We start from the raw sequence: 13600 nt of genomic DNA on the forward strand, positions 1-13600 counted from the left end.
GGGGGTAAAACCCTAAAATTTTTAACTTACCAGTCGCTCGCCCTGACGGCTAACTGGGTACTCCGTAAGAGAGAAACCGTACTGGCGAAGGTGTCCCGAAAGGTACCAGACAGGGAAGCGCGGGCCATACGGAGCTTACCCTTGTGGGGAGAGTCCTTGTTTCCCCTGAAGGAACTAGAGACCATCATGGAGAAGGTCTCGAAGAAGAAGGAGTCTAACAACCCCAGGCCTACGCCTTCTAGGAGACCGCCCTACAAGAGGTCCGTCTCGGATAGTGCCGCGACGTCCCAAGCCTCTCCCAGCACTACGAGGAGAGAGGCTCCCTCTTCCTCCTGGTCCTCAATGCCTCAGCCCCCCCGTAGGGGAGCTCCAGCTCCCTCAAGCTCCTTCAGGTCGGGTTACTCTGCCTCCAGGAGAGGCCGTTCAGGCCGCTCCTCCAGAAGAAGATAGAGTGGGAGGCCCCCTATTCCCGCCCAAGCCTCGGGTTGGGGAATGCCTCAGACTTCATTGGCAAGCATGGAAGGCTCACGGAGCAGAGCCTTGGACACTGTCCGTACTAAAGGAGGGCTACAGACTACCGTTCTTAACGGAACCACCCCCTCTTATCCCGGCCAGCCGGGCGGAATGGCTAGCTCCCAGAGACCCGTTGAAGAAGACCGCCCTTCAAGAGGAGGTGTCCTCCATGTTAGAGAAGGGCGCCATGGAAGAAGTTCTTCTCCCAGGACCGGGTTTCTACAGTCGTCTGTTCCTGGTAGAAAAAGCGACGGGGGGGGGAGGGGGTGGAGACCGGTTATAGATCTGTCGGCTCTCAACATATTCATCAAGAAGACGGACTTCAAAATGGACACTCCGAAGTCAGTCCTGCTGTCCTTGAGGGAGAAAGATTACATGATGACCATAGACCTCAAGGACGCATACTTCCAAATTCCGGTCCACCCCTCGAGTCGAAAGTTTCTCCGGGTGAAATGGGGTTCCCAGATCCTGCAATTCAAGACCCTTTGCTTCGGATTGTCAACAGCGCCCCAGGTGTTCACGAGAGTTTTCACGACTGTCTCAGTGTGGGCTCACGAACGAGGCATTCGCTTCATCCGATACCTTGACGACTGGTTGCTTCTTTCCGCCTCAAAGGACCTCTTGGAGGAACAAGGGATGAAACTCCTCCAGTTTTGCAAGGATCTGGGCATTGTAATCAACACGGAGAAGTCAAACCTATCCCCATCCACCAGAATGAACTACTTGGGAATGACATTAGATACCATTCTGGGAAAAGCCTTCCCTTCGGAGGACAGAATACACAACCTCATGAATATCATTCAGCCGTTCCTGTCGGGGCGTCCCAGGAGAGCGAAAGACTGGCAGAAACTGATAGGTCACCTGGTCTCATTGGAGAAACTAGTTCCCCAATGGAGGGTAAGGCTCAGAGCGGTACAATGGAACCTGAAGAACCTCTGGTGCCAACTGGACTCACAACAAGTTCTAATCCCAGTCCTACCAAACACGAGACCCTCCCTGGAATGGTGGCATTGCCGGTCGAACTCACTCAAGGGGATGCCCTTCGGGAACGACCCCCCCGAGTTACTACTGTTCACAGACGCCTCCAACCAAGGGTGGGGAGCCCATCTCCTCGACGAAACAGCACGAGGGACCTGATTGGACGGGGAAAAGGAACTCCACATCAATGTCCTGGAGTTGAAGGCAGTCCAGAAGGCTTGCCTACACTTCGCGAGTCTGCTAAAGGTAAACACCGTGGCGTTGATGTGCGACCACGCCACGGTAGTGGCATACATAAAGAAACAAGGAGGCTTGAAGTCGAAGGAGTTGTGCGATCTCACCGTAAAAATTCTAGATTGGGCAGAAGAGAACCAAGTGGTGTTGTTAGCGAGGTTCATTCCCGGGAAGAAAAACGTACTGGCCGACGGCCTCAGCAGAGTGGGCCAGATAGTAGGGACAGAATGGTCCCTTCTTCCGGAAGTAGCCAAGCTCATCATCCAACGTTGGGGTTCCCCGGTGATGGACCTCTTTGCAACAAAACTCAACGCCCAACTCCCCGTATATTGCTCTCCTGTACCAGACCCGAAAGCAGCCTTAGAAGATGCCTTTCAGCACAAGTGGGACAATCTAGATGTGTACGCTTTTCCCCCTTTCAGGTTGATAAGGCAAGTGCTCAACAGAGTAAGGACAGCCCGAAACCTAAAGATAACTTTGGTAGCGCCCTGGTGGCCGGAGAGAGAGTGGTTCGCGGACCTAAAAGACCTGGCGAGTCAACCACCGTGGCCTCTGCCCGACAGGTCAGACCTTCTGCATCAACCTCATTTTCTCAGGCTCCACGACAACCCACTCTCCCTACGTCTTCACGCCTGGAGACTATCGAGCGGCTCCTGAAGAAAGAAGGATATTCTTCATCCACGGCTAAGAGAATGTCGCTATACCTGAGAAAGTCGTCAGCCGCGGTCTACCAGGCTAAGTGGGCCTCCTTCACGAAGTGGTGCTCTGAGAAGCGCATTAAACCTCTTAAGGCCTCTGTCCCAGATATAGCAGATTTTCTGGTGTTTCTTAGAGACAAGGTGGGAATGTCAATCCCAGCCATAAAAGGGGTTCGGGCCGCCTTAGGCCAAGTCTTCCTCCTGAAGGGCATCGACCTGGGGGCCTCGAGGCACATAGCGATGCTTGTCAAGAGTTTCGAGCAGTCCTGCCCCCCACAGGCGAGTAGGGTGCCCCAGTGGGACTTAGCCAAGGTCCTGAAGATGTTGTGTGGTCCCCCCTTTGAACCTTTGAAGGATATCGTGGACAGAGATCTCACCCTCAAGGCCGTCTTCTTGCTGGCCTTGGCGTCCTCTAAGAGAGTGGGTGAGATCCATGGTCTGTCATATGACGTTTCTCATTCGAAGGGGTGGAAAGAAGTATCCTTCAAGTTCGTGCCTTCCTTTGTGGCTAAGACTCAGAACCCAGCAGTCTGGGATCCGAAGTTCGAAGGTTTTTCAATACCTGCCATCCCTAGGACGAGTAATGCAGAAGATTTGAAATTATGCCCTGTACAGACAATTAGAAAATACCTGGAAAGAACAGCTCATCTCCGCCCAGGCATCAAGAGCCTCTTCGTATCCACAGGTATTAATAAGAAACAAGTGTCCAAGAACACCATTTCCTTCTGGTTGAGACAAGTTATTGCCAGAACCTACAAAGAAGAAGGCATAGCAGTGCCAGGCACCCCCCGACCTCATGACATCAGGGGCCTGAGCACCTCCTTAGCCTTTGAGAAAAACATGGCAGTGGGTCAGATCCTGCGAGCAGGTACTTGGTCGAACCAGTCAACCTTTACTGCCCATTACCTCAAGGACTACTCGAGGAAGTCCTTAGACGGGTTCTCCATTGGAACAGTCATCTCCGCCCTCCAAGCGGTGTAACGGTAAAAGCCCCAGGCGCAATCACGGCTAGCAACCGGTAGGCACAAGTGCGGTTTCCTTCCATCCTACCCAGTTGCTTCCTAGCCTCATCGGGGAGTACCAACTGATACCATTGGATAACACATTCTTCACGACTACGCTACTGGAAGAAGCATCAGAAGAAGTTTTTCAAAGGGTGAGTACTTAGACACTAACGTGAACTCTTGTGTAGTTACCCTCGCATCCGTTTTCTAATAGGTACCGTTATCCCTTGGCCTCTTGGCCTCCGCTTCCCGGGTCAGGGGGTCAGAATAGCACTCCCGCCTCCTAAAGTGTAAGTCCCCTAAGAAAGTAGTTCGAGGTAAGTATTCGTGTTGGAACAAATCAAAAATTTTAAGTAATTTTTATTTTTCCTAACATACTTACCGAGAACTACTTTCGGGTAATGGCCCTCCCTTCCTTCTCCGAGTGCCTCTCTTCCCTTGCAAGCATTGTGCTAATCCAATAGAACTTACTGAAGATGCTGACCCGGCCGGACATCGACCTACGATAAGCCTACCCTCGGGGCACATTCCTTAATGCCGGGGGTAGGCCTCCTTAGAAAACAGGGTGGGGGGTACACTACACAAAACTCTAGTCGGTAGAGAGGAGGTTACAGGTAACTCCTAAGAAAGTAGTTCTCGGTAAGTATGTTAGGAAAAATAAAAATTACTTAAAATTCTTGATTTTCTTTCGACCTTCCAGCAGAGTCTTCCCCTGTTCCAAAGCTTGATGAAATTGCAGTTCCAGAGAAGAAGACAAACAGTAGCGATGATGGAAAGCCCAACAAGATTTTAAAGACCATGCGTTGGATTGTCTGCCCGACGTTTAAAGAATTGCAGCGAGTGTTGAAAATTCCCCAAGGTCTGTTATTTACAGTCTTCAAGTGGCTTGCTTAGGATAAACTACAGTATTCCATATTTTGTAAAATCTAGTTACTGGGTCAGGATAACTTACTGCATCAAAGTTTTTATGAGTGTTGTGTTCTCTAAATTAGTCATTTATGTTTTCACAGATCCCCACGAGTGGTCGGCAGCCCATGTAAGGCATTGGCTGCTGTGGGCCCTTTACCAGTTTGGTTTGCAGGGGATAAATGTCAACAACACATGTTGGAATAAGACTGGAAAGGAACTGTTTTCCTTAGGTCAGACAGAATTCCAAAAGCTTGTTCCAGATGATCCTGCCGACATGTTTTTCATGCATTTTGAACTTCTCCGTCGTACACACGTGGTTGGTAAGCCCGAGGGAATCTTTGTTTTTTCTTCAACCACAGGTACTGTTCATGAAACTACGTAAGGGAATAACGGTAGTATGTTCTTAATCGTTTGAAGATTTTATGATAGAAAGTTATTTTCTTCATAAAACAACAATTTCTACCAATACATTACTATTTCACTGCTAGTAATCTCCACCTTGACTTAACAACAAAACTTAATATTAAAGGAGTAATAAGCTTTGTAGAAAGCTTACCGAATCAACTTATAAAGCAAGAAAGGTTTAGATACTGATCATTTGGAAATACTCTAGACTATTCTTCTATTGATGATTTTATTCTTTGCCTTCAACATGATGTGATAAGCTACACAAGGAATTATTGTATGATATCTTTTACTCCAGCTGTGGTATGCGATCCTAATTCTGCCGTACCCAAACCTGCACCGCCCAAGAATAATTTGAACATGTTCTACGTCAAAACAGAGAGTGTTAAGGTACAGTACTGTATGTTGAATGTGTATTGTTTTATCTAGTTAGAAAATTAAGGATAATTAAGGCACTGTCAATACGAAGGATCCTTAAGAGTACAAAGCGCTACTCTATTCTTATTATTGTTTCCATGTCATCCATTCACAAATCACCGAGCTAAAGTGTTTGAAATACATTACTGTACTGTACTGTAGATTGCCTGTTAAGAATTAAGTTGTTCCATAACCGAAATACAAACCACGCTATTTACATGGGGGTATTACTTTCGGCGTAGCTGAAATGACGAGCCATTAGATTTTTAACGAGGGTTAACTACCCTCTCGCTAGCTAGCGAGGGGGTAGGGGAGAGGTAGCTAGCTACCCCTCCCCCCCTCACACACCGGTGAACTGATTCACTTCGCTTTTGGCTCGGACGGTGGGCAGACGTCTCTGTCCCGTCCTCGCATGGCAGCCGTTAATGTTTTGTCTTAACTTAATTACTTACTTTTCTTTTACTTAATATATATGTAAACATTCTTATATGTTTATGTATATATTTGAGTATAGAAATACAGTTAGTTTCCTTTTCAGTGTTTGTGCTGTTTGTACGACAACTTCTCCGTGTGGTTCCAGGCCCCCACGGTGACATTTCATGGGTCGCGATCTCTCCTTTGGTCCTTCGGTCCTCCCTTCGGCTTCCGATTCTCGGGCGCCGTGGGGAATCGTCATTGCTGGACTTTATTTATTAATCTGTTTTCTCCGCTGTTCCTCCTTCCCTACGGGGAACTTGGACATCAGCGTAGGGAACATGGGAATTAGTTTGACTACAGTCTCTCTCTCTCTTTCGAGGTCGTTCACCCTTTTATTACTACTATGTATTACGGTAGCTTCCTTCCCGTTGCGGGTTGAGTTGCTACTCTGTTATTTTGTCTAAATTATTTTGAATGAAATCTAATTGTATTTGTTAACTTTTCAGCTTCTGTGTAGAAAGCTTCCCTTCGGGGTTCATTCGTTCTTACTGTTAGTGAACATTCTTAGATGAATTACATAATTTTAAATATTAAACTTAGCCGGTGAATATATAATAGCTGACGTCTCGGACGGCTCGACAGATTCCAAAAACTCGCGAGCGATCGCCGTGAAGGTTGCGGGTGTGACCACCAGCGCCGACTATCGGCCAGATACCGCATATACTTGTCAAGTTCTCCAGTTCTTCTCTGTCGGTCTTGTCGACAAGTTGGTTCCGCTCGCTTATGACCTTGAGTTTTCGACCTGTTTGGTGAAGTACTTTATTTTGGTTGTTTATTGGCTTTCGCTGTGACGGGTGTTTTTTCTTCAATTAAACTCTTGAAACCCTTTTTTTGGCTGGTGTTTATTGTTGATGACTTTGGTTTTGACTTGGATTTTCTCTGATTGTTCAATATGGCTGACCCTTCTCCTATCCCTGAACCTAAATATCGCAAGTGTGCGAGGGATTGCAACAAACGTCTTCCCAAGGCCTCTATCGACCCACATACCGTTTGTTCTAATTGCCGGGGTAAATCCTGCCAATTAGGAGATCGGTGTGATGAGTGCGTGGTCTTGTCGGAATTCGACTGGCTTGAGTATGACAAATATACTCGTAAGCTGGAGAGAGATAGGGTGAGGAGAGGCTCCTCTAGATCTTTGGAATTTTCCTCCTCCCATGCCCCTGAACCTAATCCTTCCCCTGTAGTAGTTGTTCCTGAACCCCCTACTAGCACTCATGAACCGTCCATGCGGGATATGTTTCTAGCGATTCAAGCTTTAGGCGAAAAAGTTGAGTCCTTAGCATCGGACCGTAACCAACTCATGTCAGATGTTAAGCTGTTGAAGTGTCAGAGTGGTAAAACAGAAAATCGTAGTGATAAAGTGATAAGTGCGCAAAGTGTATTTAGTGTTGCGACCGAGGGTTCGTCTGTTCGTGCTTGTCGCTCCCCTAGTCCGAGACCTCTTTCAGGCTCCCCTGCACCAGGGAGAAGTAATGTCGTAGGACTTAAGGGGATGAGAGGCGTTAACCAACGTACAGACGTTCCTTCTTTGGTATCGGACGTTTCTCGTCAAGATCGCCCTTACCATAAGACGGGTGAGACTGTGTTCTCCTCGTCCTCCGAAGACTTATCGCACAAGAAACCTTGGCGCAAGGTTTCTAGACCCTTGAAGCGAAAGTCAGTCCCTTCAGGACAGGTCCAGCGTCCTGGCTGTAGCCATTGGGGCAGCTCTGACCTTTTGCAGTCGTCGGGTGACTGTTCACCTATTAAGCGCAAGCGTAACACGGGGTCCGAGGGTCGCGGTAGAGGCAATGTTTTGCCAACGCAGACGTTACCGACGTCACGGCCCGTTCCGACTCCCGTTGATCCGAAGTGGGTTGTCCTGCGGGACATGCAGTCTAAGCTTGCCTCCCTTGTGGAAGAGTATGACTTTGAGCAGGTTCGCGATGATCCTTTGCTTTCGAGTCGCCAGTGCGCTGAACGTGACTCTGGCCGTCAGCTGCCCAAACGAGTATTCACTCGTCCGTTTGACGTTAGTGCTGACGTTTCTAGTACTTTGAAACGTGATGTCAGTAGTCTTTCACGTCAGTCACGTGACATGGATCCTCCCTTGCTGCAGTCTCGTACTGACGTTCAGCTGCTGCCGCCGCAGCCCCGCACTGACGTTCGCCGACCGGCTCCGTTGCCTCGACGTGACGTTGAGCGTCAGTCACCGCAGTCGGAGGTTGTTTTGCCTGCTCAAACTCTGCAGTCAATGCAGTTCCGACGTGACGTCGAGCGTCAATCAACTTCAGCTGTTGTTGTTGGTCAGTCACAGGGATTTCAGTCCTTTCAGCAGCGGCGTGACGTCGCTTCCTCTTCTGCTACTGCTGCTCCTTTGCTTGTTGACATTGCCTGTCAAGCGTTGCCTCCTCGGCAGGTCTCTCCTTTTCATGAGACTCGGCAGTTGTCGGACGAAGTTCCGTCGGATGAGGAAGTCGCTGATCCCCTTCCAACTGATATTCCTTTGGGGACTTTGTCGGACGGAGAGGAGCCTAAAGCTGCTCAGCCCTCTCTGGATTTTAAAAAGATCATGCTGATTTTTAAGGAACTGTTTCCTGACCATTTTGTAACTGCTGCTCCTCGTTCGCCTCCGTCAGAGTTTACGCTAGGACTAGCTACTTCGACGCCGTCGTTTACTAAGCTAGTGCTCTCTCGCTCTTCTAAGAGAGCTTTGCGTTTACTAGGCGATTGGTTGATCACCAGGAGGAGTTTGGGAAAGACAGCCTTTGCTTTCCCCCCTTTTAAACTGGCTTCTAGAGCGAGCGTCTGGTATGACACAGGAGAAGTTCTCGGCTTGGGAGTTCCTGCCTCTGCCCAGGGAGACTTCTCAAGCCTCGTAGACTCTCCCCGTCGCCTGGCCATGAGACGCTCTAAAGTTTACTGGTCCTCTTCGGACCTTGATCATCTCCTCAAAGGGGTTTACAGGGCCTTCGAAGTTTTTAACTTCTTGGATTGGTCGCTGGGAGCCTTGAGCAGGAAGATCTCTTCGGCCGACCGTGATGTATCCGTGCTTATTATGTCCTGCATGGACAAAGCTATCCGTGATGGCTCTAATGAGCTCGCCGCTACCTTAACGGCAGGAGTCCTTAAGAAGAGGGAGACTCTTTGCTCGTTCCTTTTGGCAGGAGTAACTCCCTGCCAAAGGTCAGAGCTTCTCTTTGCCCCGTTGTCATCTGCCTTGTTTCCTCAGCAGTTGATTAAGGATATTGCGGCTTCTCTGGTGCAGAAGGATACCCACGACCTGATGGCTACGTCGGCGCGCAAGGCTGCTCCTTCATCGTCTTATGTCGTAAGACCCAAGCTCGATACTCCAGCAACTAGGTTTATCCCGCCCTTTCGTGGCAGAGCCCCCAGTAAGGGAGGCGCTCGTGCCGACAGTAAAAGAGGCAAGAGGAGAGGATCCAAGTCCTCCCGTGGCAGAGTCTGACTGCCCACGTCCTCAGACAGCGGTAGGGGCCAGACTGAACAACTTCTGGCAGGCCTGGGAGAAGAGGGGTGCAGACCGAGAGTCTGTGTTGTTGCTAAAGGAGGGGTACAAAATACCGTTTGTACGGAGACCTCCTCTGGTAAAAGTTCCTATAGACCTCTCTCCCAGGTATCGAGAGGAGTCAAGGAGACAGGCACTACAACTGCAGGTGTCTCAGTTGCTAGAGAAGGGAGCGGTGGTGAAAGTCTCGGACCTTCAATCACCGGGATTTTACAACCGTCTCTTCCTAGTCCCAAAGCATACAGGAGGTTGGAGGCCGGTGCTGGATGTCAGTGCGCTCAACGTTTTTGTTGTCAAAACAAAATTTACGATGGAGACCACGAAGTCCGTCCTAGCAACGGTCAGAGAGGGAGACTGGATGGTCTCTCTCTACCTGCAGGATGCGTACTTCCACATTCCTATACACCCGGATTCTCAACCGTATCTGAGGTTTGTATACAGGAATGTGGTGTACCAATTCCGAGCACTGTGCTTCGGCCTCAGCCCTGCTCCTCTTGTTTTTACGAGGCTCATGAGAAATGTGGCAAAATTTCTTCATTTATCGGGGATTTCGAGCCTCCCTGTACCTGGACGACTGGCTGCTCAGAGCGTCGTCCCGTCATCGCTGTCTGCAGGACCTTCAATGGACGTTGGATCTTGCAAAGGAGTTGGGACTGTTGGTGAACTTAGAGAAGTCTCAGCTGACTCCCTCCCAAACGATTCTCTATTTGGGGATGGAGATTCGCAGTCTAGCTTTTCGGGCTTTTCCGTCTGCCACCAGGATAGATCAAGCCTTGCTCAAGGTCCGCCTCATGCTGAGAAAAGACCGTTGCTCAGTGAGAAGTTGGATGAGCCTTCTAGGGATGCTGTCATCCCTGGAACAATTTATCTCTCTAGGGAGACTTCACCTTCGCCCTCTCCAGTTCCATCTAGACTCCCATTGGGACAAGAACAAGACGTTGGAAGCTGTCTCAATCCCGATCTCCGAACCAGTAAAGACGTGCCTGAACTGGTGGAACAGCAATATAGGTCTTCGAGAGGGTCTGTCCCTGGCGGTCAAGAACCCAAACCACGTGTTATTTTCAGACGCGTCGGATTTGGGGTGGGAGCGACTCTGGACGGTCTGGAATGTTCGGGTCTTTGGACGTCGGATCAGAGGAGCCTTCACATCAACTGCAAGGAGCTGTTGGCTGTCCACTTGGCCTTGACGAGTTTCGAGAGTCTTCTCCGAAACAAAGTGGTAGAAGTGAATGCGGACAACACCACAGCCTTGGCGTACATCTCCAAGCAAGGAGGCACTCACTCCCACACACTGTTCGTCATCGCAAGGGACCTCCTCATCTGGTCAAAAGATCGAGGCATCTCACTGTTGACGAGGTTCGTGCAGGGAAAATTGAACGTCTTGGCGGACTGTCTCAGTCGGAGAGGTCAGGTGATCCCTATAGAATGGACCCTCCACAAGGACGTGTGCAAGAGTCTTTGGATTACTTGGGGTCAGCCCACCATAGACCTCTTTGCGACCTCATTGACCAAAAGGCTCCCGACCTATTGCTCTCCAGTCCCAGATCCAGAGGCGGCCCACATAGATGCCTTTCTACTGGACTGGTCTCACATGGACGCTTATGCATTCCCGCCGTTCAAGATCATCAACAGGGTTCTGCAGAAGTTCGCCTCTCACGAAGGGACAAGGTTGACGTTGGTTGCTCCCCTCTGGCCCGCGAGAGAGTGGTTCACAGAGGTACTTCAATGGCTGGTAGACATTCCAAGGAGTCTACCTTTAAGGATGGATCTCTTACGGCAGCCCCACGTAAGGAGTCTTCATCAAAGCCTCCCCGCGCTTCGTCTGACTGCCTTCAGACTATCGAAAGACTCTCAAGAGCTCGAGGATTTTTGAAGGAGGCAGCCAGAGCGATCGCGAGGGCTAGGAGATCATCTACTATCAAGGTCTACCAGTCGAAGTGGGAGGTCTTTAGAGAGTGGTGCAAGTCATCCTCTATTTCCTCTTCCAGTACCTCTGTAGCCCAAATTGCAGACTTTCTCCTGCATCTGAGAAATGTTCGCTCCCTCTCTGCTCCCACTATTAAGGGCTACAGGAGCATGTTGGCTTCTGTGTTCAGACATAGAGGCTTGGATCTGTCAAATAATAAAGATCTCCAAGATCTCCTTTAGTCCTTCGAGACCTCTAAGGAGCATCATATGTCAACTCCTGCTTGGAACTTAGACGTGGTCCTAAGGTTCCTAATGTCCGACAGGTTTGAGCCATTGCATTCAGCCTCCCTGAAGGATCTCACCCTCAAGACGCTTTTTTTGGTGTTCTTGGCTTCGGCTAAAAGGGTCAGTGAGATCCATGCCTTTAGTAAGAACATCGGCTTCTCTACAGATAAAGCCACATGTTCGCTTCAACTTGGTTTTTTGGCCAAGAATGAACTGCCTTCTCGTCCTTGGCCTAAATCTTTTGATATACCTTGCCTGTCAGAAATCGTAGGCAACGAGGTTGAAAGAGTACTGTGCCCAGTTAGAGCTCTTAAGTTTTATTTGGCTCGTACTAAACCATTACGAGGTGGTTCTGAGGCCTTATGGTGCTCCGTTAAGAAGCCCTCTTTGCCCATGTCTAAAAATGCTTTATCGTACTTTATTAGATTTTTAATCCGGGAGGCACATTCTCATTTAAGTGAGAAAGATCGTTGTTTGCTTAAGGTCAAGACGCACGAAGTGAGAGCGATAGCAACTTCGGTGGCTTTTAAGCAAAACAGGTCTCTGCGAAGTATTATGGACGCGACCTTTTGGAGGAGCAAGTCGGTGTTCGCTTCATTTTACTTAAAAGACGTCCAGACTCTTTATGAGGACTGCTACACCCTGGGTCCATTCGTTGCACCGAGTGCAGTAGTGGGTGAGGGTTCTACCACTACATTCCCTTAATCCCAATATCCTTTTAATCTTCTCTTGAAATGTTTTTAATCTTGTCTTGGGTTGTACGGAAGACTAGGAAGTCTTTCGCATCCTTTTTTGATTTGGCGGGTGGTCAAATGTCGTTTCTTGAGAGCGCCCAGATTAAGGGTATTGATGAGGTCCTGTTATATGGGTGGTCGCCCTGGATATAACAGCTCCTGGGAGTCTTTCAGCATCCTGAGAGGATGCCTGGTCTTCGTGAGGAAAGCGGACTAATAAGGCAGAGTAATCGTCAGAGTCAGCTTCCTTACCAGGTACCTATATTTAAGTGGTTTTTTTTATGATATAATTGTCAAAAACTCATGAGCATATACGCCTTTATTGCATTAATACTGGTCTCTACCCACCACCATGGGTGTGAATCAGCTATTATATATTCACCGGCTAAGTTTGATATTTAAAAATGATATTTTGATTATAAAATAAATTTTTGAATATACTTACCCGGTGAATATATAATTTTCAATATTAAACTTACCCGATGATCATATAGCTGTCAGCTCTGCTGCCCGACAGAAAAACCTACGGGCGGAATACGCCAGCGATCGCTATACAGGTGGGGGTGTACATCAACAGCGCCATCTGTCAAGTAGGTACTCAAGTACTCGATGTCAACATAGAACCAATTTTCTCTCTGTCGTGCCACTGGCAAGACCTACTAAATACGCTGTTACTAACTGGATTTGTTTTCACAACTATTTGGTGAAGTACACTATTCCAGTTTTGAGCTTTCGCTATGCAGGGGTTTTATCTTCATTTCAAAACTTGAACTCGTTTTGGATAGATTTAATTATGGTGACAAAGAGAGTATGGACTCTCTTTCACTTTTAAATGGCCGACCCTTCCCTTAGACGGAAGTCTGTTTAGGTTTTTAGTATTTTTGCTTAACACGTTATAGATCTATATATTTTATATCTCTCCGCCTTTATTAGGCCTCTTCGATTAACTTTCCATTTATTATCAACATATAAAAATAAATTTTTATGTTTTGTTTATATGCGACCTTTCCTGATAGTAGGCGGTCCTAACTTGGAACCGAAGTTAATCAACGTTGAGCCCGTTATATCGTATTTTACCTTTAAAGAATTTATAACTTTTTAAATTTAATGTTTTATGAAAGAATTTCTTTGATAGTCTCGTACTGTTTTCAAAGATGAACTAACGTTTATTTTTTTTTGTCTACGCAGTTGTTGACGTTCAGGACGTTCAACATGCGCTCTATCGTTACGATAGAGAGAGAGAGTGTTTCACGGTTTCACTTTGCAGTAAGAGTAAACCGATTCTGGCATTTCGTTCATTCTTTCTTAGCTTAAATGGTTTAAATTCTAAATTAAAGGAACTTTTTATTGGGAAAACCTTTCAGTTTTTTCCTTTAGCAAATAACATGTTTTGACGATATATAATTGGGCTCTTCTCTCAGGTGCGAAATCAAGAGAGAAAGAGAGAGAGAGATAGAGACGGAGGGAGAGAGAGGAAAAAAAAACGTTTCGTTCAAGCGGTAACGTTGTTCTCGATTTACTCTACTCCCT

At 47.9% G+C, this 13600-nt stretch overlaps 1 protein-coding gene across 2 annotated transcripts in view; it reads left to right on the forward strand.

The window, feature by feature from the left end:
- Positions 1-13600, forward strand: part of LOC137625310 (DNA-binding protein Ets97D-like) — a 66477-nt gene that overhangs the window by 36485 nt on the left and 16392 nt on the right. The window contains exons 5-7 of one of the 2 annotated variants that reach the window (XM_068356140.1): positions 4128-4286; positions 4438-4656; positions 5040-5131. In XM_068356140.1, the coding sequence (XP_068212241.1) occupies positions 4128-4286; positions 4438-4656; positions 5040-5131 (470 nt within the window). The remainder of the gene's footprint in view (positions 1-4127; positions 4287-4437; positions 4657-5039; positions 5132-13600) is intronic. The other variant, XM_068356141.1, reaches the window with a different exon arrangement.

The sequence above is a fragment of the Palaemon carinicauda genome, chromosome 32 (assembly GCF_036898095.1).
Source record: "Palaemon carinicauda isolate YSFRI2023 chromosome 32, ASM3689809v2, whole genome shotgun sequence".
Lineage (NCBI taxonomy): Eukaryota > Metazoa > Arthropoda > Malacostraca > Decapoda > Palaemonidae > Palaemon > Palaemon carinicauda.